This window comes from Episyrphus balteatus, chromosome 1, assembly GCF_945859705.1.
Source record: "Episyrphus balteatus chromosome 1, idEpiBalt1.1, whole genome shotgun sequence".
NCBI lineage: Eukaryota > Metazoa > Arthropoda > Insecta > Diptera > Syrphidae > Episyrphus > Episyrphus balteatus.
The window spans coordinates 63,169,234-63,196,824 of NC_079134.1; the positions used below are offsets into that span (position 1 = coordinate 63,169,234).

Sequence of the window (27,591 nt, forward strand, 5' to 3'; positions counted from 1 at the left end):
CCTGACAATTGCAATAAGGATGACAGGTAGATACCTATAGGAAAAAAAATATAAGAAGGAGGTAACACAACCACCTTTTTCGATGGAGGTCAGAGGCCAACTAAAAAATAAAACAAATTTAAGCAACAAAATGTTCCATATAAAGTGTTCTTTTTTGGTGGGAGGTGGAAGTGGGAGCAACACAATCACAGAATGAACCTCTCTGTTGGACTACTCGACTACTTCTCTCTCTCCACCTTGTGTTATACTTTACATAACACTACAACCGTATTTTAATGACACCTTATTTTCGTCTAGTTCATGTGGAGGTGGGGAGTGTGTGTGAGAAAGATGTCATCTATCGTTGGCTTAGGTTTGTCCCAATCTAACAACAGAAACAGAGTTATATAATGGAAATAAAAATGCGCTTTTTATTTTACTTATTTAGTTGGGGAAATAAGAATGCATTTTTTTTTCATTTAAGATGTCACTGTCTAACAATATTATTGTTATGAAAGAGATAACCTAACAAATTTTTGACTTGTTGACTTGTTCTTTTCTTAAACTTGCATTTAGTTCAGTCAATGGGGAAAAATCCGACAGTTGTCTGTCTGCTAAGTTTGGATGAAGTATTGAAGAGGCATTCAACGGACAATTCAATAAAATACATTAGTTCTCATGAAAACAGACCTATAAACAAACGGAAACCATCAAGTCCAACTAATATATGAATTGGTTCTTATAAAAATGTTGTTTATCAAGGTCAATAAAATCCGTCGACAAATCAACGAATGCGACGGTTTCTATGCCTTGGCCCCTTTATGTAGGTGAGACGTCGGAGGCTTTACCGGAAATGTGAATGATTTTTTATTTTTATTTTTTTGACTGCTCCTTCCTTCTCCTACATCCGCGATCCATTCTTAGAGTTGGGGAAATATGGACCAACCACCACCATTGTTCTTTCTCAATAGGTGTGCATTGAATTTGTATAATGTTATGTATCTGCTTTTATTTATCAGTTATTGTCAAATTATTTACATAATTATGAATGGAGTTTCCCCCACCAAACAGAAACGATTGAAATAGAACATTTTCATCTTTGGTTTGTTTTTTTTTTTAGTGGTTCCCTGACCTCCGTTTAAGGAGGTTGTGGCGTCACATTTTGTCACATATTATTCTATTCTATATTACAAACAAAACAGAAATGAAAAAAACAAACGTCAGCAAATTGTTCCCCATTCAATAATTTCTTCTGAGGAGAAAAGAGGGCGGGAGTGTAATTTACTGGCTGAATAAAATGGTATAGCTCTGGCTGTAGCTTATAGCGCAAGTTGAAGAATTCTCAACTTTTTGCTCAGCTGCCGCCAACTTTTGTTGTTGTTTCCCTTAATAAAATTTTGATGGTACTACAAGCTACAGCCACAGCTACACCATTGTATTCAGCCAGTTAGACCAAAGCTCAGTGAATGATCGCAACTTCAATGATATAAAAGACCATTGCACATCAGTTCACCACACCAAAATAACGTCTGTAAAAAAAAGGGTTGGTTTGGTTATTTTATTATTTATTATTTTAATATAAATATAAAATACATAGGTGCAATATTAGTTGGACAAATAAGAAGTTAATTTCAATTATGTCCCCCAAACTTACATAAGTATACCTATGTTTTTTTTCTTTTTCAACGTTTTTGCGATCTTCTCACAAAAACAAAACCATATATGTATACCTATACCTATCCAATCAAAATTTTACAAGATTAAATAACACTCATTTTCGCTTTACTCATTTAGTTCTGACCAATGAGAAACGATATTCTCTTATTTATGTTTCCATAATTCCATATCGTTCCTCGCAATTGTTGCCAACCCAAAAATCACATTTCATAGCTTAACATAACTTTAGAATTCGTACCTCTAGTTTTTCGTACCTTCGGTTTTGCGTAACTCTGACGGCCGTAACTCTGTCGCCCGTAACTCTGGTATTCGTAACTTCGTCGGTTTCCCGCAGACGATATAAAAATATTTAAAGAAATATCTTCAGTTAGTGACTGTCTACAACTTCAAGAAGATCTACAAAACTTCAGGGAATGGTGCATTACAAACCGCTTATTTTTAAATGTTGACAATGAGTTTTACACGCAAAAAGAATTTAGTCTTGTATAATTACATGTTTGACTCTTGCCCATTAACTAGACCGTCCGTTTTTTCTGACTTGGGGATTATACATGACCCAAAATTAACATTCACTTATCACTATGATTATATTATTATTAATAAGGCTAATCGAATTCTAGGATTCGTCAAACGGTTCTCTCGTGATTTTCATGATCCATACGTTTTAAAACTATTATACAGGGTGTCCCAAAAGTTAACGTCGAAACGAAAACGGTAGATAGGGTAGGTGGTGACAGTTATCAGAAAAATAATTAAAAAAATCGCAGCCATATATTTTGGGAGTTATGGGCATTTGAAAAAAAGTCGAAAAAATGGTCACCCTGTGACGGTTTTTCATGTGCCGTGACTTCAAATCTTAATTTTTCTCATTTTTTTCTTTTGTTACGGAACCTTGAATAACCCTGCTATCAAATGCATTCAAAAATTTTAACTCAGCTGTATCAGTTTTAAAGAAAATATTACTTTTTTACCCAACTTAGTACTAAAAAATTTTACATGACTCTAATTCAATGAGCCTTAGTGTAAAAAAAATGCACTACTGTAACGACCATCTTTAATTTCTACAATCAACATTTATAAATCATTCATTTTACTTTAATTAATATTTTACTTGTTCACTTGTTTCACTTTTATAAACCATTCATTTCACTTCAATTAATATTTTTACTTGTGTTTATATAAATCATTCATGAAATACATTCAAACAACTTTACTACTTTTCACCTTCACTCATGTTATAAAAACTATAATTTTCTAATACTAAGTATTGCCAAAGAGGCAACACTAATTTTAGTCCTACACAACATGGCATTGTGACATTTTATAAAGCACTTCCAGTTTTCCAATAAAAAACATATGTTCTAAAAGCTTTTCAAATAATACATAAAAGCTCTTCTGAAATTGTATAAAAGAGCGACACCGATCAGAACAAATTCAATTCTTCTCGGTAAGCCGAGGTGCGAAGTTATCACATAGCGTCCCCCTTAGTGAGCTGAAAAGGGTTCAGCCGTATTGGTGTTGTTACACATACACATTGCTGCGACGTTTCACAAGCGTCCACATGTGAATGGTCAACCACACCAATACAAATTCAACTGATGTGCATCTCGTTTGGTGTAGTGTGCGGAGTTTATACTAAGCGCCCACACCAAGCTAATCTGGACAGCATATACATATTTTTTTTTTCTCTTTTGATCGGCAAAGAGCAACTAGGCTGGTGGAGTGTGCGGAGTTTACACTAAGCGCCCACACAAAGCTTGTCTGGTTAGCTGTCATTTTTTTTTTATTATTCTTCTTTTTCCTTCTTCTTAATTGTCATGGTTGCCACATGAACTTAAATATATAATAATTTGTAATGATTACCACCCTACTTAGTTTTAAGATTGAGATTCAATAAAATTTTTGTTAATTTTTAGTATTTTAAATTAATTGTTTTGTATTTTAAAGGGAAGATAAAATTCATTTGCTACATTGCCTATTCAACGTGTACTGCGGTCTTCGGACAGCATACAACGTGGTAGAGAGTTTAGCAAAGCAGCGTTGTTTCTAATCCGTTTCTTTCAGTGTTATCCACGCCCCAGAAAAACAGAAATCGTAAAAATCCTAGCCGACAATAACAACATCTCGCCAATATAAATAATTTCGCTACAATTGACGCCCAACGAGTGGGACACTGAGAAATTTATTTAAAACAACCAAAACACAACAGAACATTTTTTAAATCGTCTTCGAAGATCAGCACGCGTTTTTTTCAAAATTGCTGCATACTTTCTAAGAAGCAATTAAAAATCAACTTCCGAAATGGCACTCTCATCAGAGCAGTTGAAAGAGCTCCTGACAGCACTAAAGCCAGATGCTCAAACAGGTAGTTTCAGCAACTGCATAACAAGATTCAACGGTGAACGAGACAGCACTGTCGTAGAAGCCTTCATTTCAACCATATCGATATACAAAGACATCGAGCGTGTATCTGACGAAGATGCAAACGAGGGTTCCCGCTACTTCTTCAAGGCTACGCAGTAAACTGGTGAAGTCAAGAAATGGGAAGATGTTCTTACTCTTCTCAGAAACGCATTCGCACCTGTTAGTCCTGACTACAGAATTTATATGGAATTGCTCGAACAGAAACAGAAACCTAATGAGCCCACCGATGAATTCATCTGCACCAAGCGAGCCTTGTTTTCTCAACTGTCAGAACCCGTACCAAAAGAATCTATGATGATAAGCATGATTTTCGGATTGTTAAACTTGAACATCCGTGATTCCGTACAACGAGATAGCGTAGGCACATTTGCCGACCTATTGAACAAAGCTAGAGCTGTGGAGATTTCCAACAAGGAAAGAACTTCTCATCGTGTTCCAAGTGCTGAAGTTAAAAAGCGATGCAATTTTTGCAAACACATTGGACACACCATTGACGAATGCCGCAAAAAGGAGAAATCCAGTTTGACCAAAGAGAAGGTTACCACATTGCAACCAAATATCCACTGCTACAAATGCAAGGCTCCAGGCTATGTTAGATCCAACTGCCCTAATTGTAAGGAACTGCCAAAAGGTCCCTCTACAGTCTCCTTCAACTGTATGAAGACAACTTTGGGAAATGACCTACCCACAATCACCATCCAATCACATGGAGAATCAGGAATTGCCTATGTAGACACCGCAGCCAGAACAAGCGTTGACGGTCGTCAACTTTTTATACACCTTATGAAAAACGGCACCAAATTCCAACAAATCGATGTGGATGTCACACTTGCTGATGGACAGGCCCGTCCACAAGAAGTTTTCATGGCGAAAACTAATATTATTTTCGGCAATCGATTGCGGCCGATTACTTTTATCGCCCTACCAACTGCCACTGATAATCGCACCTTAATAGGAATAGACTTCCTAGAAGAAAACGGTATTGTCCTCGACTTGGGTCAACGTCTTTGGTACTATGCTGACCAAACCCACAAGAAGTTCGACTTTTATGACACGAGCAATACCCGCATTGTGAAGCCACAACTCGTCACCGACGTCAAAATATTGTGCCCCCCACAAACAACTAAGGCAGGACCCCAGGTGGAAGCAAGAGCGGCGGAACGCACGCCACTTGTACCAAGGTCCTCGCCAATTTCCAAAGTAAGCGCCTTCCTGTCGTGGTTCAACGAGCGTAAGCCTATTTCGCCTTTAGCATCAACACCTAAAGCAAACAATGAAATCAGCAGCCCACTTAAAACCCCACTCAAAAGGAAGACCACTACTTCAACGATAACCAACAACGATTATTCACCTGGTTTCATCCAACAAATTTTCAACAACTCCCTCAGAAGTACTGATCTTACTCCAGAACGAGGTCGAGAAAATTTATTTCCACCACCCACACAAGTCACTAAGGATTCTGGTCCAGACTCTTGGTTCACAGAAATCAATTCAATTGATATAAGCCTCCGAAGCAACGAAGCACAAGAATTGTCGCAAGCTGAAAAGCAAGAACTCTTCCAAGTGCTCACAAGGAATAAGGGAGCATTCAATGAAATCGATAGTGCAACTCCATACGCAACCCACAAAATCGACACCGGAAATCACGAACCCGTAGCAGTTTCTCCGTATCGATTGTCACCAACTCGTAAAGAACAATTAAAACAGGAACTCACCAAACTATTGAACAAACAATTCATCGAAGAATGTGAATCACCATGGGCTGCACCGGTTGTCTTAGTTCCTAAAAAAGACAACACTATCCGATTATGTATTGACTATCGAAAACTCAATAGCATCACAAAATCCGATAGATACCCACTTCCTCGCATTGACGACATGCTACACTCAACAAAGAAGACACTCTTCAAAAGTACCCTCGATCTTCAAACAGGGTATTACCAAATCAGAATTGATGATGATGACGTCGAGAAGACAGCATTTATCACCCCTTTCGGCATGTTCCAATTCAAACGAATGCCATTTGGTCTGCGTAACGCTCCAGCAACGTTCCAAAGGTTAATGGATAGATTCCGTAATGGACTTCCAGACATGTTAATTCTGATCTACCTAGATGATGTCATCGTTTGTTCCACCAGTTTTGATGAACACTGTCAAGATCTAGAACGAATCTTCAAGAGGTTGGAGAAGTTCAATCTTAAGGTGAACCGAAACAAATCAAACTTTTGCTGTTCCACCGTCAAATATCTTGGCCACCTCATCACAAACGACGGAATCCAAGTCGATCCTGAAAAGGTGACAGCTATAATCAATCATTAAGAACCCAGAAACCCAAAACCAGTTTTGTTTGCCATATGGAATTGGGGCACAGATGAAAGAGACTCCTTTAAAACTCTTGAATCACTCCTCATTACCGCACCTATATTGCAGCAAACAATTGATGACCTACCATTTCGCCTAAAAAAACAAATGCAAGCAACTATGTCATCGCAGCAGTTCTTGTCCAGGGGGAGGAATCCACATCCCATGTTCTTCACAAATCCTCGAAGAACAAACTTCAAAATGTATTAAATACAATACAATACATACAATAGTATTAAAAAACGAAACCATCCATTTGTTATCGTCAAACAACTCGGGGCATCCACTTATCAGATTGCCTCAGTTTATGATATCACCACACCATTGGGGACCTATCATATATCCTCAATATCGAAATATCCTAACGAAACACTCACGAACAACCAAGTCAACCACTACGAAAGCTGGTCGTCCCAAGAAGTCTTGTCCTGTCGTATCATCGGGACGATCTCTACGACAGAGGGGGAGAATGTAACGACCATCTTTAATTTCTACAATCAACATTTATAAATCATTCATTTTACTTTAATTAATATTTTACTTGTTCACTTGTTTCACTTTTATAAACCATTCATTTCACTTCAATTAATATTTTTACTTGTGTTTATATAAATCATTCATGAAATACATTCAAACAACTTTACTACTTTTCACCTTCACTCATGTTATAAAAACTATAATTTTCTAATAGGTACTAAGTATTGCCAAAGAGGCAACACTAATTTTAGTCCTACACAACGTGGCATTGTGACATTTTATAAAGCACTTCCAGTTTTCCAATAAAAAACATATGTTCTAAAAGCTTTTCAAATAATACATAAAAGCTCTTCTGAAATTGTATAAAAGAGCGACACCGATCAGAACAAATTCAATTCTTCTCGGTAAGCCGAGGTGCGAAGTTATCACATAGCGTCCACCTTAGTGAGCTGAAAAGGGTTCAGCCGTATTGGTGTTGTTACACATACACATTGCTGCGACGTTTCACAAGCGTCCACATTAGGCCAGTCATTATGTCGGAAAAAACGGCTTAGAAATGCAAAATGACCGAGAAAGCTAAATTTTGGATATTTTGTAGAGGATGCTTAAAAAAGCTTAACTTGAAGTTTTCGACCAAGATTTCCTATGAGCTTTTTCCGCCATTTTGAAAAAAAAGATAAATTTGGTTTTTTGACAATAACTCGGCTATCTGACGAGATGCGAAAATTTTACAAGGAGCTTTTTTGTAGCTTTTAACGAGTTCTACAATTCATGCATACACATTTTTTATGTATCACGAACCGTTTTCGAGATATCGATTAAAAAAGTCAAAAATTTAGGACATGCCATTTGTTTTTTGACATAATCTATTTTTGGGTGATGAATATCGAAAAAATTATTAACATAAAAGTTATGACACTTTTATTACCCACAACTTTTGCATTTAACTTTTTTTGATAGGAGGTCTACTTTTGACAGAAATCGTAAAAAAACAAAATTTTCGACACCAACACTTTTTCGCCCACCCACCCTTTTCCACCAATTAGTTTGTGGGCAATTTATTTTTCCGCTTTCATATACCATTAATCCTAAATTTTCCAACCACCCATATGCTGCTAATAATTTTTTTATTTTCAAAAATTATTGGCACTGATCTAATTGCAATTTTGATGAACTAAATAATATTGAGATTGAAGCAAATTACAAAATGCACAAAAAGCCGGTATACTGTATTTACAAAATTTGGGTATGTGTTACTGATATAATGATATAAACATTAAAAAAAATATGAATGATTGTTTTTTTTACAACCGAACGGGCGGCTTGCTTGGCGGTGGGAGCGGACTAAACGACTTTGCGGCCGGCTGGAAGTCGTAATTTTTGTCCAAAAAAAAATATAAAAACATGAAATTGTAGGTCCGAATGTGGTCTACAAATTTTATGTTAATAATTTTTTCGATATTCATCACCCAAAAATAGATTATGTCAAAAAACAAATGGCATGTCCTAAATTTTTGACTTTTTTAATCGATATCTCGAAAACGGTTCGTGATACATAAAAAATGTGTATGCATGAATTGTAGAACTCGTTAAAAGCTACAAAAAAGCTCCTTGTAAAATTTTCGCATCTCGTCAGATAGCCGAGTTATTGTCAAAAAACCAAATTTATCCTTTTTTTCAAAATGGCGGAAAAAGCTCATAGGAAATCTTGGTCGAAAACTTCAAGTTAAGCTTTTTTAAGCATCCTCTACAACATATCCTAAATTTAGCTTTCTCGGTCATTTTGCATTTCCAAATGTATATAATGACTGGCCTACATGTGAATGGGCAACCACACCAATACAAATTCAACTGATGTGCATCTCGGTTGGTGTAGTGTGCGGAGTTTATACTAAGCGCCCACACGAAGCTAATCTGGACAGCATATACATATTTTTTTTTTTTTTCTCTTTTGATCGGCAAAGAGCAACTAGGCTGGTGGAGTGTGCGGAGTTTACACTAAGCGCCCACACAAAGCTTGTCTGGTTAGCTGTCATTTTTTTTTATTATTCTTCTTTTTCCTTCTTCTTAATTGTCATGGTTGCCACATGAACTTAAATATATAATAATTTGTAATGATTACCACCCTACTTAGTTTTAAGATTGAGATTCAATAAAATTTTTGTTAATTTTTAGTATTTTAAATTAATTGTTTTTTATTTTAAAGGAAAGATAAAATTCATTTGCTACATTGCCTATTCAACGTGTACTGCGGTCTTCGGACAGCATACAACGTGGTAGAGAGTTTAGCAAAGCAGCGTTGTTTCTAATCCGTTTCTTTCAGTGTTATCCACGCCCCAGAAAAACAGAAATCGTAAAAATCCTAGCCGACAATAACAACATCTCGCCAATATAAATAATTTCGCTACACTACGATGTTTCGGCAAGTTGCCTTAAAAGTTGATGTGTTCAATTCTCTTTTCAAAATGGTACAACATTGTTGGGAATATTCCATAAATAACCGAGATAACTGTTTTTTTTCTTAAGAAATCCGACTTTTTTATGAGGTAATTTTTCCATATTATTCAAGTTTTGTACCCTTTCAGAACCTTTCAGAATACAAAAACTTAAATAATATGGAAAAATTACCTAAAAAAAAGTCGGATTTCTAAAGAAAAAAAAATTTATCTCGGTTATTTAAGAAATATTCCATTTTGAAAAGAGAATTGAACACACCAACTTTTAAGGCAACTTGCCGAAACATCGTAGTGCATTTTTTTACACTACGGCTCATTGAATTAGAGTCATGTAAAATTTTGTAGTACTAAGTTGGGTTATAAAGTAATATTTTCTTTAAAACTGATGCAGCTGAGTTAAAATTTTTGAATGCATTTGATAGCAGGGTTATTCAAGGTTCCGTAACAAAAGAAAAAAATGAGAAAAGTTAAGATTTGAAGTCACGGCACATGAAAAACCGTCACAGGGTGACCATTTTTTCGACTTTTTTTCAAATGCCCATAACTCCCAAAATATATGGCTGCGATTTTTTAATTATTTTTCTGATAACTGTCACCACCTACCCTATCTACCGTTTTCGTTTCGACGTTAACTTTTGGGACACCCTGTATGTGTCATTTGTTCGGCCTATACTCGAATATGGATGTGTTGTATGGTCACCATACTATTCAATACATATTGACAGAATAGAAGGTATTCAGAGAAGATTTATGCGATTTTCTGTCATGGTCCCCCGAAATCTCACTACCTCCCTACAATCAAAGAGTTATGCTACTAAATCTCCCTCTACTCTCAAAGCATAGAGAATACTTACAGCTTTGTTACATCATTAAGAGTGGGTGTCCCCGAATGACGAATAGGGCTGTAAAAGTAACGACAAAATGAGTACCCGCATGTATACGTTACTTTTGGTTTTAGTACCCGCATCAACGATATCGTTACTCGTTACTTTCGTTACTTTAGGTATATTTCGTATGTTTCGCATGTTTCGTATGTTTCGTATGTTTCGTATGCTTCGTATCCTTCGTATATTTCGTATATTTCGTATGTTTCGTATATTTCGTATATTTCCTACATTTGGTATTTTTGTTATGTCTCACGATTTACGTTAAGAACTTATTATTTTGGTTGTTTTTTTTTTAATATATATTAAAAGTAAAAACGACATTAAAAATTTAATAATGCAAGATTTTGAATGACAAGAAATCTTTTTTAAAATGGTATACAAATATTCTCTAGCTCAACTAGCTTAGCAAAGAGTAAAGTTTTCAAGAATCTGCTTTCAATATCAGATTTTCGATGTACCTAAAAGTAATTTTTTTTTTAAGATATGAATGTGCCGGGGCTGAATAAAGTTTTTACCAGATATAGTTAAATAGAATCATAACTAACATAATTAAGAAACCAAACAATGTTTCGTTTCCTCCCGGTCCAAACTTAAAAATTGTCATTGCAGCCAACCTAAAATAAAAAACCCATTCAATCATTTCATTCAATCACATTCATTCCATATTCTCATTCAAAGTTGTCGTCACTCATGTCAGACACCACCTCACCACACACAAGCAAGAAAGTACTACCTACTTGAAATCAAAAGAAAAAAAAAACAAAAACTTTAAACCATGAATAAAACCAAAATTGTAATTATTTGTTTGAATCAAACTAAAGAATAAAATAAATTAAACAAATCAAACAAAGGAAAAGAAAAATTCTTTTTATTAATTACAAAAGGAAAAAAGGAGAAAACAGAATACAAGTACGGCTACGCCCCAACAGATGCAGTGTGTACCATTTTGTTTTTGTTTCACATTTCGTATACCTATCCAAATTGGTATTCTAATTGGAATGTATCTACACTACACTCAAACACACTTTCAAATAATTCACTCCACACGCACATGTCCATAAAAAAAAGGTACGAAAGAGAAAGAAACAGAATTCTTATTTACCCCTTTTGATAAACATACACAAAAACAGAACAACAAAATCGTAAAATACATAAATAATGATACCGAACCGATACGAGATGCGAAATAATGCGCACACGACAAATGCAGTGTACCATTTTGTTTTCGTTTCGCATTTCCAAATTGGTATTGGAATTGGAGTATCGTCGTTACTCGTATGTTCCGTATTTTTCGTATGTTTCGCACGTTTCGTATGTTTCGCATGTTTCGTTACTTGTTCAGTACTATAGTAACGAAACATACGAGTAACGAAATTATTTGGGCAGTAACGTTTCGTTACTCGTTACTGAAGTGAATACCCGCATTTAAGTAACGAATACATACGGTTTGCTACAGCTCTAATGACGAACTCAGACTTCATGTAAATGAGTTTGTGTGTATTAGTGACCTTTCTTCGCCATACATCTCTCACGTTCAACGTCATCTCAACTCAGTTCTCTCTCGGTATCTTTATTTGCATTCTCTTTCCCTTTCTAGAGAACCAAAGTCATAAAATTAAAGTCTATTTAGGTAGAAAAAACAAATCAGCATCAAGGAAATAGCAAAAAAAAGGGTTGCAAGCCTTGCAAGTGTATATTGCGGTTTTGCTTTGCGCAACCGAATTCACTTGTGTTTTCGTTTTCCGTTGGTTTTACTCTATGTGCAAGAGTCATGGTAGGTATATTTATGAAGAAAAAAATGGTATGATATTCAGTGTTGAATTTTTCTATCTTTTTGCGCATCTATGTACCTACATCACTTGGTATTCTATATAACTTTTGCAAGTATTGGTAGGCGCAGGAATTTGATCGACTTTTTTTTTCTTTGTTATAGTATTCAGTGATGATATTTATTTTAGTAGCAAACAAATTTTTTTCAACATTTTTTTTTTTTGCAAATAAAACGTTCATTTTTTAAAACTATTAGGTACATATTTGTTTATTTATTTGAATGTTTTTAACTTTTTCTTTCGAATTTGTACATAGATTTATATATTATATTATTAATTGATATTATTGTTATTCATATACAGGGTGTCCCAAAAGTAATGGATCAAACGAAATATGCAGATAGGCCAACTTTAGGGCTCTCAGAATTTGGTAACTTGTTCATCCCAAATCCTTACGGTTTTCAATTTAATGCAGTTTTTGTGAATTATCGAAAAATCTCGACTTTGCAACAGTGTTTTGCTTCCTCCGGTCATAATTGATTTTTGTTTTTTACAATTCTTTCACTAAAACATTGCCTAATAATAAGAAATAATTATTTAATCAAAATATTTTTTATTTCATACGCCATTTTGCTGCAAATTATGTAACAGTTCCATGTTTTATAAAAACTCAATTTCTTACTCACAGAAAAAGACAATTTCATCTATAAAGTCAAATTCGAAAATTTAGATTTTTGTATTTTAATGCGAATAACATTACAGACTGCCTGTCTTTCCAAATTTTGTTTTCATAGAAAAAAATATATCCATACAGTTGCTCAGAAGAATACCTAATACCTAGAAACAAAATAGAAGATAATAAAGAGAGAGATACAACTAGCGCCAGCGGAATTTGTTTGAACTACAAGTTCCAATACATACGCATTCCATGAATTTCTGAGGAAAAAAATGGAAAGTAGACTCTTTTTCAAAAATTAATTGTAAGAAAACTATTATAGCAATTCTTATTTTCTAACTTGATATTGATAGAAAACATAATGAAAAAAAAATAAAAAAAAATATAACAAAAAATCTAAAAATTCTGGTTTCATAGTACAGTTTATTGTTTTTGGGACTATTTAAAAAGCGATTGGAGGGTTACAAAATAATATTTTCCAACAAAATATAGTTTTACTCCATAGTCCATAAACTAAGCTTTTAAATAAAATAAAAATCAAAATCATACTTTGAAAAACAAAGAAATTAAACCACTTTTTTTAAAAAAGTTAAGAAAAAATGACTTTTTAGTATTTTTTTGTTGTTTAAGACCTTAAAACTTAATATAAATTTCTTAAACTAATCAATGTGTTAGTATTTGAGTTGAGGTGCTTATTTCTTTTTATTTCGATGAATTTTATCAATAATTGCAGAAGTTATACATGTTCAAACATTGTAACATAAGGAAAAATAGCTTCAGTTTCGATTAATTTTTTTCTATGAAAAATACATTTTTAGTTTTTCAAAATAGTTTTACTCCATAGTTTGATTCAACCTCAATCCAAAATAGAAATAAAAAAAATAAAAATTTTAGTCTAACTAAGAAACAAACCAATGTCTTTCAGGTCGTTCTAAAAGAACGAAAATTTTATCATGTTTTGTTCTCTCTTAATTACAAGTGCACAAATTTGGAAATTGAGGGGATGAAGATATTTAGCCTTGTTTATTATCTAAAAATTAAAATTTATTTCATTCAATTATCTTTAAAAATGTAAAAGTTATTCACCGATTTGTAAACGATAACCCGATTTTTACGTGGTCCACTCAGCCTTAAAATAATAAACGGTTCTATAACATCGCCATCAACTTTGGATCGTTTACATTTCAGTTTTAGCCAAGCTAACATAAGAAGACAAATACCTTTATGTCCATCTTTCAGTAGAGTAAATTATGGATTATATAGACCTCTTAATCAGTTGATTTTAGTGTTTAAATTCAAATTAACGTAACTTCATTATCAATTTTTAATTATTCTTAGCATAAATTCATACAACTGACTGCGATGCCTTCTGCACAGTCAGCAAAAGCATAAATTCATACAACTGACTGTGATGCCTTCTGCACAGTCAGCAAAAGGGTTGTTAACCCAAATTAAATTCTAAATACTTTTTTGTAATATAATTCTTCACACGCGCGCTTCTTGTTATTTTCATTTATTTTCTTTGTTTGTTATTTTTGATTATTTGTTATTAATTGTAAATATGTGGACTAAGCTTTTTTTTACCTATAAATATGAATGATTGCATAAAATTTATTGGTCAGTCACTTAACTGAACTCTGGTCTTTTACTTGAATTTTCAAGCGAATAAATCACAAAATTACAAGATCTTGGTGTTTCACCACAGTCACAGTGCTACAATGTGATCTGATCATCTTATACAATTTCGAAAGAAGCTTCGAATTAACATTTGGTGGCCCCGACGTGATTGCTTCCCCCCACCAGAGGTAAGGGGCAATCTCGTAATACTACAGTCATATCAGCGATTGTCTCCCCCTACAAGCGGTAAGGGGCAATTTGGTAAAAAAAAAACTACAATCATATCAGCGATTGCTTCCTACCACCAGAGGTAAGGGGTAATCCTTTTATTTAAACGTTGAATCATATTCTATCATGGAAGAAAAGGCGATTATGCAAAAAGATGTTGGAGACTCTATTCAAAGGGACATCAAAGGGTCACAAAAAGGTGGTCAGGTATGGAAAACAATTCCGTACTATCAAAAGTTGATAGCTACCATAGACGAGCTATGGAGCAAATTTGAATCAACAGATTCAATAATACGCGATGAGTTTCCAATAGAATTAGCTCATCCGTATTATACAAAGAATTACTATCACTCTGTAAAGGAAATCTATGAGAAATACAGAGAAGAGTTTAATTCAAATTTAAAAACTCTTGAGACAACTAAGACGGACGTCCACAAACCTTCCAAAGCAGAGGTTTACGTTCAGTCGAGCCAGACGTCATACGACATGCATGACATGACGCGGCTTATAAGAAAGCAAGAGGCTATCATATCTTCCATGCAAAGAGCTTTAGCTACCGCGTATTGATCAAATGAGTCAAAACATTTCTATGAGCTCCAAGAAAAGACCATCCAACGACATTGGATGCAAATTGAAGACATCCATTACTCAATTTGGGAATGCTCAGAAGACCCAAAGAGCATCGGCTACGACTCAACCATATACATAAGTTTGGAGAAAGAGGTACAGAGTGCCTTAATCAAGCTTGCACAACAGCAAGACACTTTGGTAGATCAAAGAACAACAAATAATACGGTTACAAAAATGAGTCTGCCAAAAATTGTTCTACCTAAATTCGATGGGGACTATTTAAAATAGTCTCAATTTCATGACCTTTTCAATGAAATGGTAGACAAGCGATCAATGTCTAATTGTGAAAAAATGTTCTATCTTAAAACAAATTTAACTGGAGAAGCTGAACGCGTAATCAGACATGTGGGTCCCTCTGATGACAACTACATGTCAGCATGGAAGTTGCTCCAAGAACGGTACAACAACCCCAGACTGCAGGTGTCCGCTCTCCTCAACCGACTACTATCACAATCAAGTCACTCCTCAGAATCGGCGTCGGCTTCAGCAGTAAAAGGTCTACATGACACGATTCAAGAGTGTATGCATGGCCTTCGCAATCTTGGGATAGAAATTGATACTTGGGACCCAATGCTTCTTCACATACTTACGAAGAAGCTAGACAGATCAACTCTTACACTATATGAGCAATCTTTGAGCAATCCTAAAGATGTACAAACAATGAAAAATTTTCTGAGATTCTTAGAAACCCGTTTTCAGTCATTAGAAGCCATTGGGGTTAAAGGCCTTAAGAGAGAAGATACCGAAAGAAGACGAAATATGAGTTACAACAAAGCAACAACCTCTATTACCACGCAAAAGAAAAGTTGCTCAATGTGTAAAGCTCAGCATCCGTTATTCGCGTGCCGCACCTTTTTAAACCTTATACCTTCAGACAGGCTAAGTCACGTAAGAAAAATCAATCTATGTGTCAACTGTCTCCAATCTGGACACACCTCTTACAACTGCCAGCTACGAGGTTGTGTAAAGTGTTCAAAAAAACACAACTCGTTGGTCCACTTGTCAACAGTAGCTCGACCAAAATTGGGTCCCTCAACATCAAATTCTGACAATCACCAAATTCTCTTGGCATCAAACCCAGAAACAGATAATATATCTGGGAGTGAAAACTCGGTTTTAGCAGCCTTAAGCAAAAACAAGAAGGATGGCTACGTGTTTCTGAGTACAGTCATCATCAAGTTAGCTGGCCAAGACGGTTCTTCTATTAACTGCCGTGCAATTTTGGATTCTGGTTCACAAATCAACATTCTATCAGAACGAATGATTCGGAAACTAAATATTCCGTTATCTTTTCGCCCCATGATCATTCAAGGGGTCGGAAAATCCACAAAAGATTCACAACGTAGAGCAAATATAAGTTTGCTTTCTACTACTACTAACTTCACCACTAGACTGGAAGCAGTCGTATTGCATCAAATAGTCGCTCCTCAGCCAACAAAAGCATTTGAGATAACTGCGTGGAACATAAAACTAGCCGACCACCACTTCCATCAGCCAGGTCACATTGACCTGCTTATAGGAGCTGAGTTTTTCCACCAACTGCTCTGTGTTGGGCAAATTAAGTTAGAAAGAAATCTTCCACTATTACAAAATACGTTATTAGGGTGGATTGTCACTGGCAAGGTTAATGAAGAGTCGCCAACAACCAGCACATGCGGAATATACACGGCCGAAGAAACATCTCTTGAACAATCCATTAGCAAATTTTGGAAGTTAGAAGAATTACCTTACTCCACATCAAAACGTACCATTGCAGAAGAAAGATGTGAAGAATATTTTAACCGATCAACTTCAAGAAATACAGCTGGAAGGTTCGTTGTCAACCTACCATTTGCAGACACCACAGAGAAACTAGGAGCGTCTAGTGATATAGCATTGAGCCGATTCCATGAATTGGAGCATAAGTTAAAACGAAAAGTGTTATACGATCAATACATTGAATTCATAAACGAGTACATCTAATTAGGGCATATGGTTGATATTGATCCAAAAACGATTCAAACTATTCAAGATACGTTGTTCACCATATTACTGCGAATTCGATTGCCAAAATTCGTCATTAAGGCCGACATTCAAAAAATGTATCGACAAATACGCGTAAGAGAAGAAGATCAAAACTTCCAGTTACATATGGAACTACTTCAGCTCCTTATCTCGCCACAAGATGCCTCCAAGCCTTAGCTGAAGACCACTCTTCAAAGTATCCTTTAGGCTCTCAAGTTTTGCTTAAAGATTTTTACGTCGATGATGTTATGTCAGGCGCAGACAGCTTAATCGAAGCCAAAGACATTCAAGCATTGTTGCAAGAGGGAGGGTTCCAATTAAAAAAATGGTGCTCCAACAATCAGCAATTACTTGCAAACGTTCTATTAGAAGATCAAGAAATTCCTTTTTCCGATGACAACAATGAAGGGGCAGTCAAAACCCATGGTCTAATATGGCGGCCTAAGTCTGATGTCTTCTGCATAAAAACTAATTCCAGACCCACAAAAAGGTTCACAAAGCGTACTGTGGCCTCAGCAATAGCACGAATTTTTGATCCACTTGGAATAGTCGCTCCAGTCGTGATCATCGCAAAGCTCTTTCTGCAAGAAATATGGGAACTCAAATATGACTGGGATGCCTCTCTTCGAGAAGAAATGTTTAGCAGGTGGAGCAAATATTACCAATGTCTCCACGAATTAAGTAAATTTCAAGTTCCTCGACATGTCTTCGGACATCATATTCCCTCATGATTCCAAATTCATACATTCGCAGATGCTTCAGGGAAGGCCTACGGACCTGCGGTTTACTTCAGATCAATCAACAAGATTGGAACAGTAATAGTTCGGTTACTCTGTTCGAAATCTCGAGTGGTACCAATCACTAAAACAGCATCTATGACAATCCCGCGTCTAGAACTATGTGCCGCACTTTTAGCTGCCGAACTTGCAAAACGTGTAAAAGGTGATTTGAAATTAGACAAAATCAACAGTTTCCTGTGGTCTGATTCTCAGATCGTATTGAGTTGGATTAACTCAAATGCAGAATCCTTCCAAGCTTTGCAAATCGAGTTGCCAGCATCCAAGGTCTAACCAGCACCAATCAGTGGCGATATGTGCAGTCAGGCGAAAATCCAGCACATGTTCTATCCAGAGGTATATCCCCAGCAAAACTACAAGATCATACATTATGGAAATATGTTCCCAGATTCCTACATGGTTCAGAATCAATTTGGCCACCTCCATACAAAAGCAGCAACTCATGGTCAGATGAGAAGAAAAAGATTGCCTTAGTAACCATGAATAATGACAATACAGAAGACATATTTGAAAGGATTAAGCATTCCAATTCATTCAACAAACTTAAGAGGATAGTGGCCTACTGCCTTCGATATGCCAAATTAATCAAGTCGGGAAAATTTATACCCACAATAAAATCCATCAGAGAAAACCAAAATGAGAGCAGAAAATCGTGGCCCTTATCAGCCTCGGATCTGGAAACCTCTTTACAATTTATCATCAAAGAAGTGCAAACTCATGGTTTTCGTCATAGAGCAAGGAATACCTAGAGAACCGACTTCGGGGGGTTGTTCTCTTCGACCTTACAAGCTGCAATGAGAGAAAAAACTCCACAGTGGCTATATGTGGTAGTTTTCCCGTGCATTTTAAATGGCACTAACACATTCAACTGTGGAGTTTTGCTCAATGCACCCAGTGCGCAATTGAGTTGAACAAAAAAATTCGGTTAATTCAAAAATTGCAAAATAAAATTAAATTTGCAGAAAAAAATCTTTTTTTGAATTTAATCAATAAAAAATATATTAAATATTACTTTTTATTGCTTTTAGCATAAAAATCAAACAATATTTATGAACTTTATTGCTAAAAACTATAAAAATTAAAAAAAAAAAGTATAAGCGCACCCTAACTAAACCATGAAAAGTATAAACAGCGCCTAATTTTCCACCACACAAAAGTAGCTCAAAGGTGAGTATTTTGACAGATAAAAAAAAATAAAAAAAAAATACAATTTATAATTTTTTGGCGCTGTTCTTAAGAAGTTTAAAGGAAATAAAATTTAATTTCTCTCGATAGCTTTGCATTTGCAAAATACGAAGCCAAGGATGGTCAAATCTACCTCTTCAAACCATACGATGACAAGAAGACCTTGTACCAAGGTGAATCTAACCAAGAAGATATTAAGAAATTCGTTCAAGTCTACTCCCTACCTTTGGTTGTTGACTTCAACCATCAATCTGCATCGAAAATCTTTGGAGGATCTGTCAAATCCCATATGTTGTTCTTCGTTTCCAAGGAGAAATATGTCGAACCATTGAAGGAAATTGCTGGCACTTTGTTACCATGAGATCATTCTCGTACCTTTGAATTCTTCGGTATGTCCAAGGATGAAATTCCATCAATCCGTTTGATCAAATTGGAAGAAGATATGGCCAAATACAAGCCACCAACCAATGACTTGAGCTCCGAAGCAGTTAAGAGCTTTGTTGAAGATTTCATGGCTGGTAGATTGAAGCAACATTTGTTGTCACAAGAATTGCCAGAAGATTGGGACAAGAACCCAGTTAAGGTACTAGTTGCTAGTAACTTTGATGAAGTTGCACTTGACCCAGAAAAAGATGTCCTTGTGGAATTCTAAGCTCCATGGTAAGTTCTTTTAGGACTTTTGTTTTTTTGAATTTGTGGGCTTGTTTTTCCGTCATTTTCATGTGAAATTCTTATGTAGTTGGCAGCTTATGCTTTAAAAATGCTTTAAGATTATTTATACTCCCTGAATTTAATTTCCACCTATAAGGGAATACAACAAAGAATCTTTTCTTGTAACTTCCATAAAGAGTTACCGTTTTTAAGTAGTAATTTAATATTACAAAAATTAAAAAAAACTGCATAATTTGTTCGAAATTCGTGTCCACTTTTTCATGGATTTTTATACGATGTACTAAAGTAAACATTTATGTAGTAGGAAGGCTAGGGAAAATACAAAAAAAAAAAAATAATTAAAAAAAAGAATAAAAAATATTAAACTTCCATAGTTGAAAAAAATCTTTATTATTTGTAATATTAAAATTATTAAAACTAAAAAAAAAATAATAAAACATACTTTCTGTGAAAAGAACTGATAAGAAAAATACAAAAACTAATAAAGAAAAGAACTTCTTTTTTAAAAAATATATTAAATTTGTTTTTTTTTATTTATTTTTTTAGCCTTTCAATTGTCAGTTATGAATAATATTGGAAATTATTTGAAGTTTTTTTTTTTTGTTTCTGTTGTTCGATGTATGTATTTTGAATGTAAAAAAAAAGAATGAAGAGTTTTTGTTATTATTATGACTCAGTTTTTGTGATTTCCTTTTAAGAATAAATTGGAAAAAACTAACAAGGAAAACTATTTTATTCGAGGAAGAGGGATGGGTCAAAATCAACAATAACAGAAAAGATCATTCGAAGTTCGAAAATGAGCTTCAACAGAACCGTGGATGAACTTTCCACTTATTAACAGTGGATTAGTTAACATTTTTATGCATTTTTAATTAATTTGCACTACAATTTTTTTAACTCGGCTTATCTAATAGTTTTCAGTTTTAGCAATTTTAGTGTACAAAATTTTCCAGTTTAATGGAAATTCTGTTAAAAATATTTTAATTCAAATAACACTATTTTATAGCTGATGGATGTAAATGTCTTTTTATTTAAACAGCTTTTTATTTAAACTATTATTATTTATGTAATATTTTAATCGGGATGTTTTTTTTTTATTATATTCATTTTTGAGGAATATTTTTTTAAAATTGATGAAGCAAAGGCTGGTATCTTATGGTTCTTCACCTGCTGACCAAGATCGCCTGGGTTCTGAAGGGGACTTAGACCAAGATGTTGGCGAATGCGATCTGCGAGTTGATACAAGTTATTTTGGACTCTTTTTAGAATCTGATTTATGTTTTGACGATGAACGTGATCAAGACTTTGCTTTTGATGACTTTGATTTATGTTCATCATGATGTGACCTTTTCGTCGATTTCTTTTTTGATTTAGATCCTGATCTCTTTTTGATTTTGATTCAGATCTGGGTTTTGAAGTGGCTCGATCTCTGGAACTAGTGCGTTGTGAATTTGTTTTCGTTTTCGACTGCGATCTCTGATGGCTGGAAGTTTCTTTTGTATTCGACAGTGTTCTTGAACGTTTTGAACGTGCATTTGATTTCGATCGACTTCTGGATCGTGAACGATGATTCTTCGAGTTTGATTGAGAACGATTACGACTATACGATTACGAAGATACCACAATAGAGACTATGGGCCTTAATAACCTCTTCGTTGACATTCTTTCAAACACGATTGATTTGAACACAATCCGCGCCATTGTATTCCATTGCATTTCTTACGTACACCAGACTACGATTGAAAGACATCGCCCTTCTTAAAACGATGGGGTGTTGTCGCTTGAGATCTAAAACAAATATTTGGTTTTGGGTTTGAATTATTTTCTGAGCGAAAAATAATAACAACAAGTACCTTGGAGTTGCTGGATGAGATCGTGGGGTGAGCCTCTGATCGAGCAGACAATGAGTGCTGCCTCGACTTTGCATGCTGTTCCTTTTAAATCCACCTGAAAGTTTCTCTACATCGCCGTATATAGCATAGCCCCTGATTTCAACACGTTTCAATTCATCATCTGATTCATAATCATCGTATGATCTCTTCTGTTGTAGAGTTGGCAGGACATGATGTATTTGCAGAGGAGCAGTAGAGTTTATTGCAAAATTAAAAAAGGAAATTATTGAGAGAAAACCATGACAATATTTTGATACTCACCTTGCTATGATTATTTTCTTATTGGGACAAGCGACCAATATTTTGGGTTGTGGCATTAGCTGGATGGGGTATTGGTCTTATGTATAGTTTCATTGGACGATGTATTAGACGAAGGCTGCCAATTTGGTACAGACACAATGATGTTAGTACTGTTTTAAAGCGTGAAATTTTAATTCAAAATTGGACCGATTAGTATTAATTATAATTATTCTCATCTATCTTTTGCACCTTTTTTATAAAAGAACTTATCGCGGAAAAACTTGAAAAAAACTTTTATTTCGATTGATTTTTTTTTTTGAGCTACAACCGCCATTTTTTTCTGAATCCACCACTCACACGTATTCATGGATAAGAAAAAAAGAAGAGTTCTCTTCTATTCACCTCAAATGAAATTTGCGGGTTTTTTAGGCAAGGGGATACGAGTCGGTTCTCTAGGTATTCCTTCCTCTATGGTTTTCATAAGGATATACGTTTCCTTAAAGCACATAAGGAACTAGAAAAAGAAAATCCTTTGAAGGGACTCGCAGTGTTTTAAGATGAAAATGGTGTTCTTCGAGTTGGAGGCAGACTTCAAGAATCTAATTTACCCTATGACAGCAAACATCCGATGCTGTTGCCATATTCACACCTATTTGTTAAAATGCTAAAGACAGAGTTACACCTCAACAACAACCATATTGGGCCACAGGGCCTTCTGTCAATCACAAGACAGCGATTTTGGCCAATAAAGGGCAAAAACATTGCCCGAGCTATAATCCAGCATTGCACAACCTGTATAAAAGCAAAACCACATATGTATTCTCAGACCTATTCTCAGACCTACCAGCAGCAAGAGTGCAACCAGCACGTCCCTTCATCAAAACAGGAGTGGATTTTTGCGGCCCACTATGGGTACATTACCGAACAAGAGGAAGTCGACCGCAAAAATGTTACTTATCCATATTTTGCTGTTTCGCCACAAAAGCATTGAAGTTGTGAGTGACTTAACCACAGATGCTTTTCTTGGAGATTTGCGAAGATTTATGAGTCGCCGTGGCCATGTCACAAACTTGTTCTGCGACAATGCCACTAATTTTGTTGGTGCGAAAAATCAATTACAAGAACTCAAAACAACCATCTATGCAGAACAAGCACAAAACAAAATAACAACTTTCTGCAGTGCCAAGGGAATTGATTTTCATTTCATTCCGCCACGAGCTCCACATTTTGGAGGAATATGGGAGGCAGCTGTCAAATCTGCAAAACACTTGCTACAGTGCAAAATTGCGACAGCTTCATTAACATACGAAGAGATTTGCACCGTAACTACAGAAGTAGAAGCAATTTTAAATTCAAGACCTCTTACACCGATGTCCAACGATCCAAATGATCTGGCAGTATTAACACCAGGTCACCTTTTAAAGGAAGTCTATGTACAAGATGGAAGTTAGTATCCCACATAAAAAGAGAATTCTGGAATCGATTGTCTCAAGAATACGTAAACCAACTGCAACATCGTTCAAAATGGAAGGCAAAAGCTGAAAATATCAAATTGGGCACCGTGGTCCAGGGGCGGACTGGGGTTCAAAGGGCCTCCCGGGACTTTAAGGAAAAGGGCCAAAAATACATAATTCACTTTTAAAATTTTTAAAAAGAAAAGTTGATATGCAGAAACTGTTTCTTGATATTAAGTTTTTTCACGTTTATTAATCTATAATCTGTGAACAGGCGGATCAATTTATTTAAGTGATTGAAAATAAAAAAAATTTACAGGGCTAAGTTATATAACATTAATTTTAAAACGTTAAGTGGGTTTTACTTTCAGTTTAGTCAAAAGAAAATATGTATTCTTTATATATCTAATATAAGGTCTTTATATATCAATATATCGAATGTCACTTTTCATAAATGTCCACCTCTTCCAAAAATACAAATACTAATCGAAAATTAATTTGTTTGACTAATGTAGAATGTTATTATTATTATTTGATCTCAACACAACGTTCTAGAATGATATTATAGCCCAGGCAAATTACTAAATCAAATCGCATTTTTCGCAGGACTAGTTTTTTTTCGTGGAATGTATTTGGGTGAATGTCTTATCATAAAAGTCAATTTTTGGGATGGTAGGATGTCGAAAGCAGCCGCCATCTTGGAAAAGAGGTTGGTACCTTTTATATTTAATAGCTCCATTTTTACTCATTTTAACCAAAAATGGCCAAAGACAGTCTTATTCACAATAAAATTATCTAAAAAATGATGTTCTAAAGAATTCCGTGGCTATATTAAATTCAATTTTATAACTGGTCCCGGTTTGTCTCGAAAGGTGAAGACAAATTGACATTTTTACTTGCGATATTGGTACTATAGGGTAAGTTAAGGATTCGAAAAAATAATCGGACTTGAGATAAAATCAGACATGACATTAAGATGATAGAGTATGCTAAAAAAGTGGGTCCCGCTATTCTGGTCTGTCTGTCGGTCTGTAAGTACCGCGAGTTATAGCCTAAACTAATGGAGCGATTTTTTTCAAACTTGGAAGTTAATTTTTTTTAGGGCCAAAACTAACGGTACCTACCTGTCTTTTGAAAAATCGATTTTTTGAAAACGGGTTGATGAATTTTATCGAAATTTCGTTTTTTATTTCTTATAAATGGCATACCAACTATATTTTTTGAAACATTTTAGAAAAATTTTATATATAAAAAATTATTTTTTTATAAAACGGCTTTAACGATTTTCGAAATTTTTTTCTGAAAGTTCCTTTTCATTAAATAGCATTTAAAACGGTGTTTAATTAATTACAAAAACAGATTTTATTTATTTTGACTACTTATAAATATCAAAATTTTAATTTTCCCTAATTTTGTTCAGTAAAATTGTCATATTTTTTAGGTTTCTATATTTCATAAAAAAAAATGCAAAACTAAATTTAAAAAAAGTTTCTATTTTAAATTTAATTTCTTAACTTTATATTTTTTTTATTTTTTTTTCTCGGAACTTAACAAAATCTTAAAATTCCAATAGATATTTAACCCTCCACTGCATACGAAGCCAAATATGGTTTTGTCTGTTTGTATGCACTTTTCTCTTCTCTGTCACAAAAAAATGTTAAAGATTAAATACAATCCTCTTCTTTAAGTTTCTGAGAACACAGAGATAGTTTTTTCGTGTGTCCGACACAAAATAAAGGTGTATTTTATGATCACAGGTGAGTCGATCAGTCGTGTGCATTGAAATCGAAAATGTAGAATACATTCATACTTTAAGGCTTGGCCACACCGAAGGGTACATGCGGTAGCGGTACGGGTAATTGTATGAAAAAATTTCCACAGCTGAATTTTGAAGTTCCAGTTTGGAATTTTGTTCATACAATTACCCGTACCGCTACCGTATGTACCCTTCGGTGTGGCCAAACCTTTAAGTGTTAATTACTGCGTTTGTTTCGAAAGTAAAGTGGAATTAAAAATTTATTTTTGATCGATTGTCTAATTGTGTAAGCTATGAACCAATTTTTGTTGAAAAAAAAATTATTGGCCTGGTCTTGGGAGGACAAAAAGTACGGAAGCCATATTTGGCTTCGTATGCATTAAAAGGTTGTAAATCTACACAATTTGTTAAATTTTTTTGTTGGAAAATTTTATTTCTTTACATTGTTATTTTGCTTGGAAGTTATGTTTTGCTTCAGAAATGGAGCCCCTTCGCCTTTAGAGACATTTTTCTCATGTTCACTTCATTTCCAGCGACATAACCTTTAAAATTTTTGGGGAGGGGGGCTCACCTATAATGTTTTTTAATCATTTTATTACTTTATAGTTTTTGTAAGATCTGGGAGTGGGTGAAAATGTTGGAGCAAGACTAACTTCGACAGTGGAAAGAATGTGAACCAGAAGAAATGTTTAAAACGGACGAAAACAAATTGCTTTTCTCGGTTCCATGTCTTAAAATGAGCCAAATTTGAATTAATTCGTAACCTTTTGTAATGCAATGTATTTTTTTTACTTTATTTTGTTTTTAAATGATAAATATTAATCTTTTGATGTTTTTAATTGTATTTTTTACATATTCTGAATAAATAAAATTTGTAAGATTTCTTACCCCTTAATGCATACGAAGCCAAATTTAGCTTATAAACAAATTTTTTAAACAAATTAATTTAAACAATTTTTTTTAATGAAAACCGTTTTGAAACAACCCAAAGAACACAGGTAAAGCATTTTTTAATTTTTTCGTCCGCTAATATTTATTCATGCAGTAGAGGGTTAAGAAAAAGATACTTTTAACTACAAGAGCAAGTAAGTGCGACCCAGTCGTGCATTTTATTTTCTTACATGCTTTGACCTTAGGGTCTCGGAAATTACTTTACAAAAAATTACGATGGATACGTTTACGAGACATAATTTCTCAGTTTTTTGTCGTTGTTTTTTCCCAGCATAGTTAGTACCCATTCGGGCAATATCTTGAGTAATAAACGTAAATAATAATAAAAATAATAAATGTGAACAGAAAAAGCGGCCCTGATTGCTGAATAAATTAGCAACAAACACTAAAATATTAATAATAAATAAATACCTAAATAAATTTTCTATCGATAGCCATCCTTTAAAATTTTTTTCAAATTAAAAAATTGTAAAAAAACTTAAGAAAAAACTATTCAAAAAGGAAAAAAACGACATTTTTGATATTTTTACTAATAGTTTTTTTGTATCCTTTGAGCATTTTTAGATATAAAGGAGAAAAGAGAATACTACTTTATCTTTCAACATAATGGTTACAAAAATTAAATTCGGCTAAAATTGGATAAAATATGGACTTTGAAAATCTACTGTTTTTGATCTTTTTAAGCCATTTTTCTTTAACAAATTTTACAAGTAGCATATTTTTATCAATTTAAAGCATTATTTTATAAAAAAAAATGATCTCATATGATATTGTTTATCCTCCTAAATCCCGAAACTATTTTCTAAAGATAAAACCGCGGAGTGCTACTAAATGAGAGGGTGAAAATTGTAGATAGGGGTGCAAAAGCCCCGTTTTTGGGGTTCTCAATATATCTCACAAACAAAGCAAAATTTTTATGTATCGCATTTAAAACTTTTTTGTAGAGAATTAAATTTCCTATAAGAATAATGTTTTTTTTTCCTATAAGAATAATGTTTTTTTAAAAATTCAGAAAAAAATTTGCGTATCTAAACAGTCGAAAAAAAAACACTAAAGAAAATCAAAAATTTCAATTTTTTTATTTTTTTTTTTTTGTTATTTTGGTTGTATCTCTTTCTTGGGCTGAGTAAGACATAAATATTGCTCTAAAAAAAGAGATTAAATTTCCTCCAAAAGTGTCTTGTCTATGGGCCGCTTAATACAGTGATTGTTTATTATGGAAAGGAGGGAGGGTCTATCTGCCCCCATTTAGGCGGGAACGGCCATTTTCTAAAAAAATAATTTAAATAAAAAAAAAAATTATTAAAAAACAACGGCAGCACTTACAGTTATGAACGATACTATAAGTTTTTTACAATATTTTAATTTAAAAAATTTCAAAAGGATGCATATCGATAGGAACTTTAAAGTGGAGTATCTAAGGCAAATAATTATTGTAAAAGATCCATAGGAGGCCTAC

General features: G+C 34.3%; 2 protein-coding genes and 1 pseudogene across 2 annotated transcripts; all 3 read left to right on the forward strand.

Moving 5' to 3' along the window:
• Positions 1 to 1,310: 1,310 nt before the first annotated feature.
• Positions 1,311 to 9,567, forward strand: LOC129912667 (uncharacterized). Its single transcript, XM_055991026.1, has one exon. It carries the CDS (start codon positions 4,264 to 4,266, stop codon positions 6,397 to 6,399), a length of 2,136 nt encoding a protein of 711 aa, XP_055847001.1. The 5' UTR covers positions 1,311 to 4,263; the 3' UTR covers positions 6,400 to 9,567.
• Positions 9,568 to 15,436: 5,869 nt separating this feature from the next.
• On the forward strand, positions 15,437 to 17,143 carry LOC129905347 (uncharacterized). Its single transcript, XM_055980820.1, has one exon. The coding sequence runs from the start codon at positions 15,437 to 15,439 to the stop codon at positions 17,141 to 17,143; it is 1,707 nt and encodes a 568-aa protein (XP_055836795.1).
• A 2,094-nt stretch (positions 17,144 to 19,237) lies between these two features.
• Positions 19,238 to 20,166, forward strand: LOC129905358 (protein disulfide-isomerase-like; annotated as a pseudogene).
• The last annotated feature ends 7,425 nt before the right edge of the window (positions 20,167 to 27,591 follow it).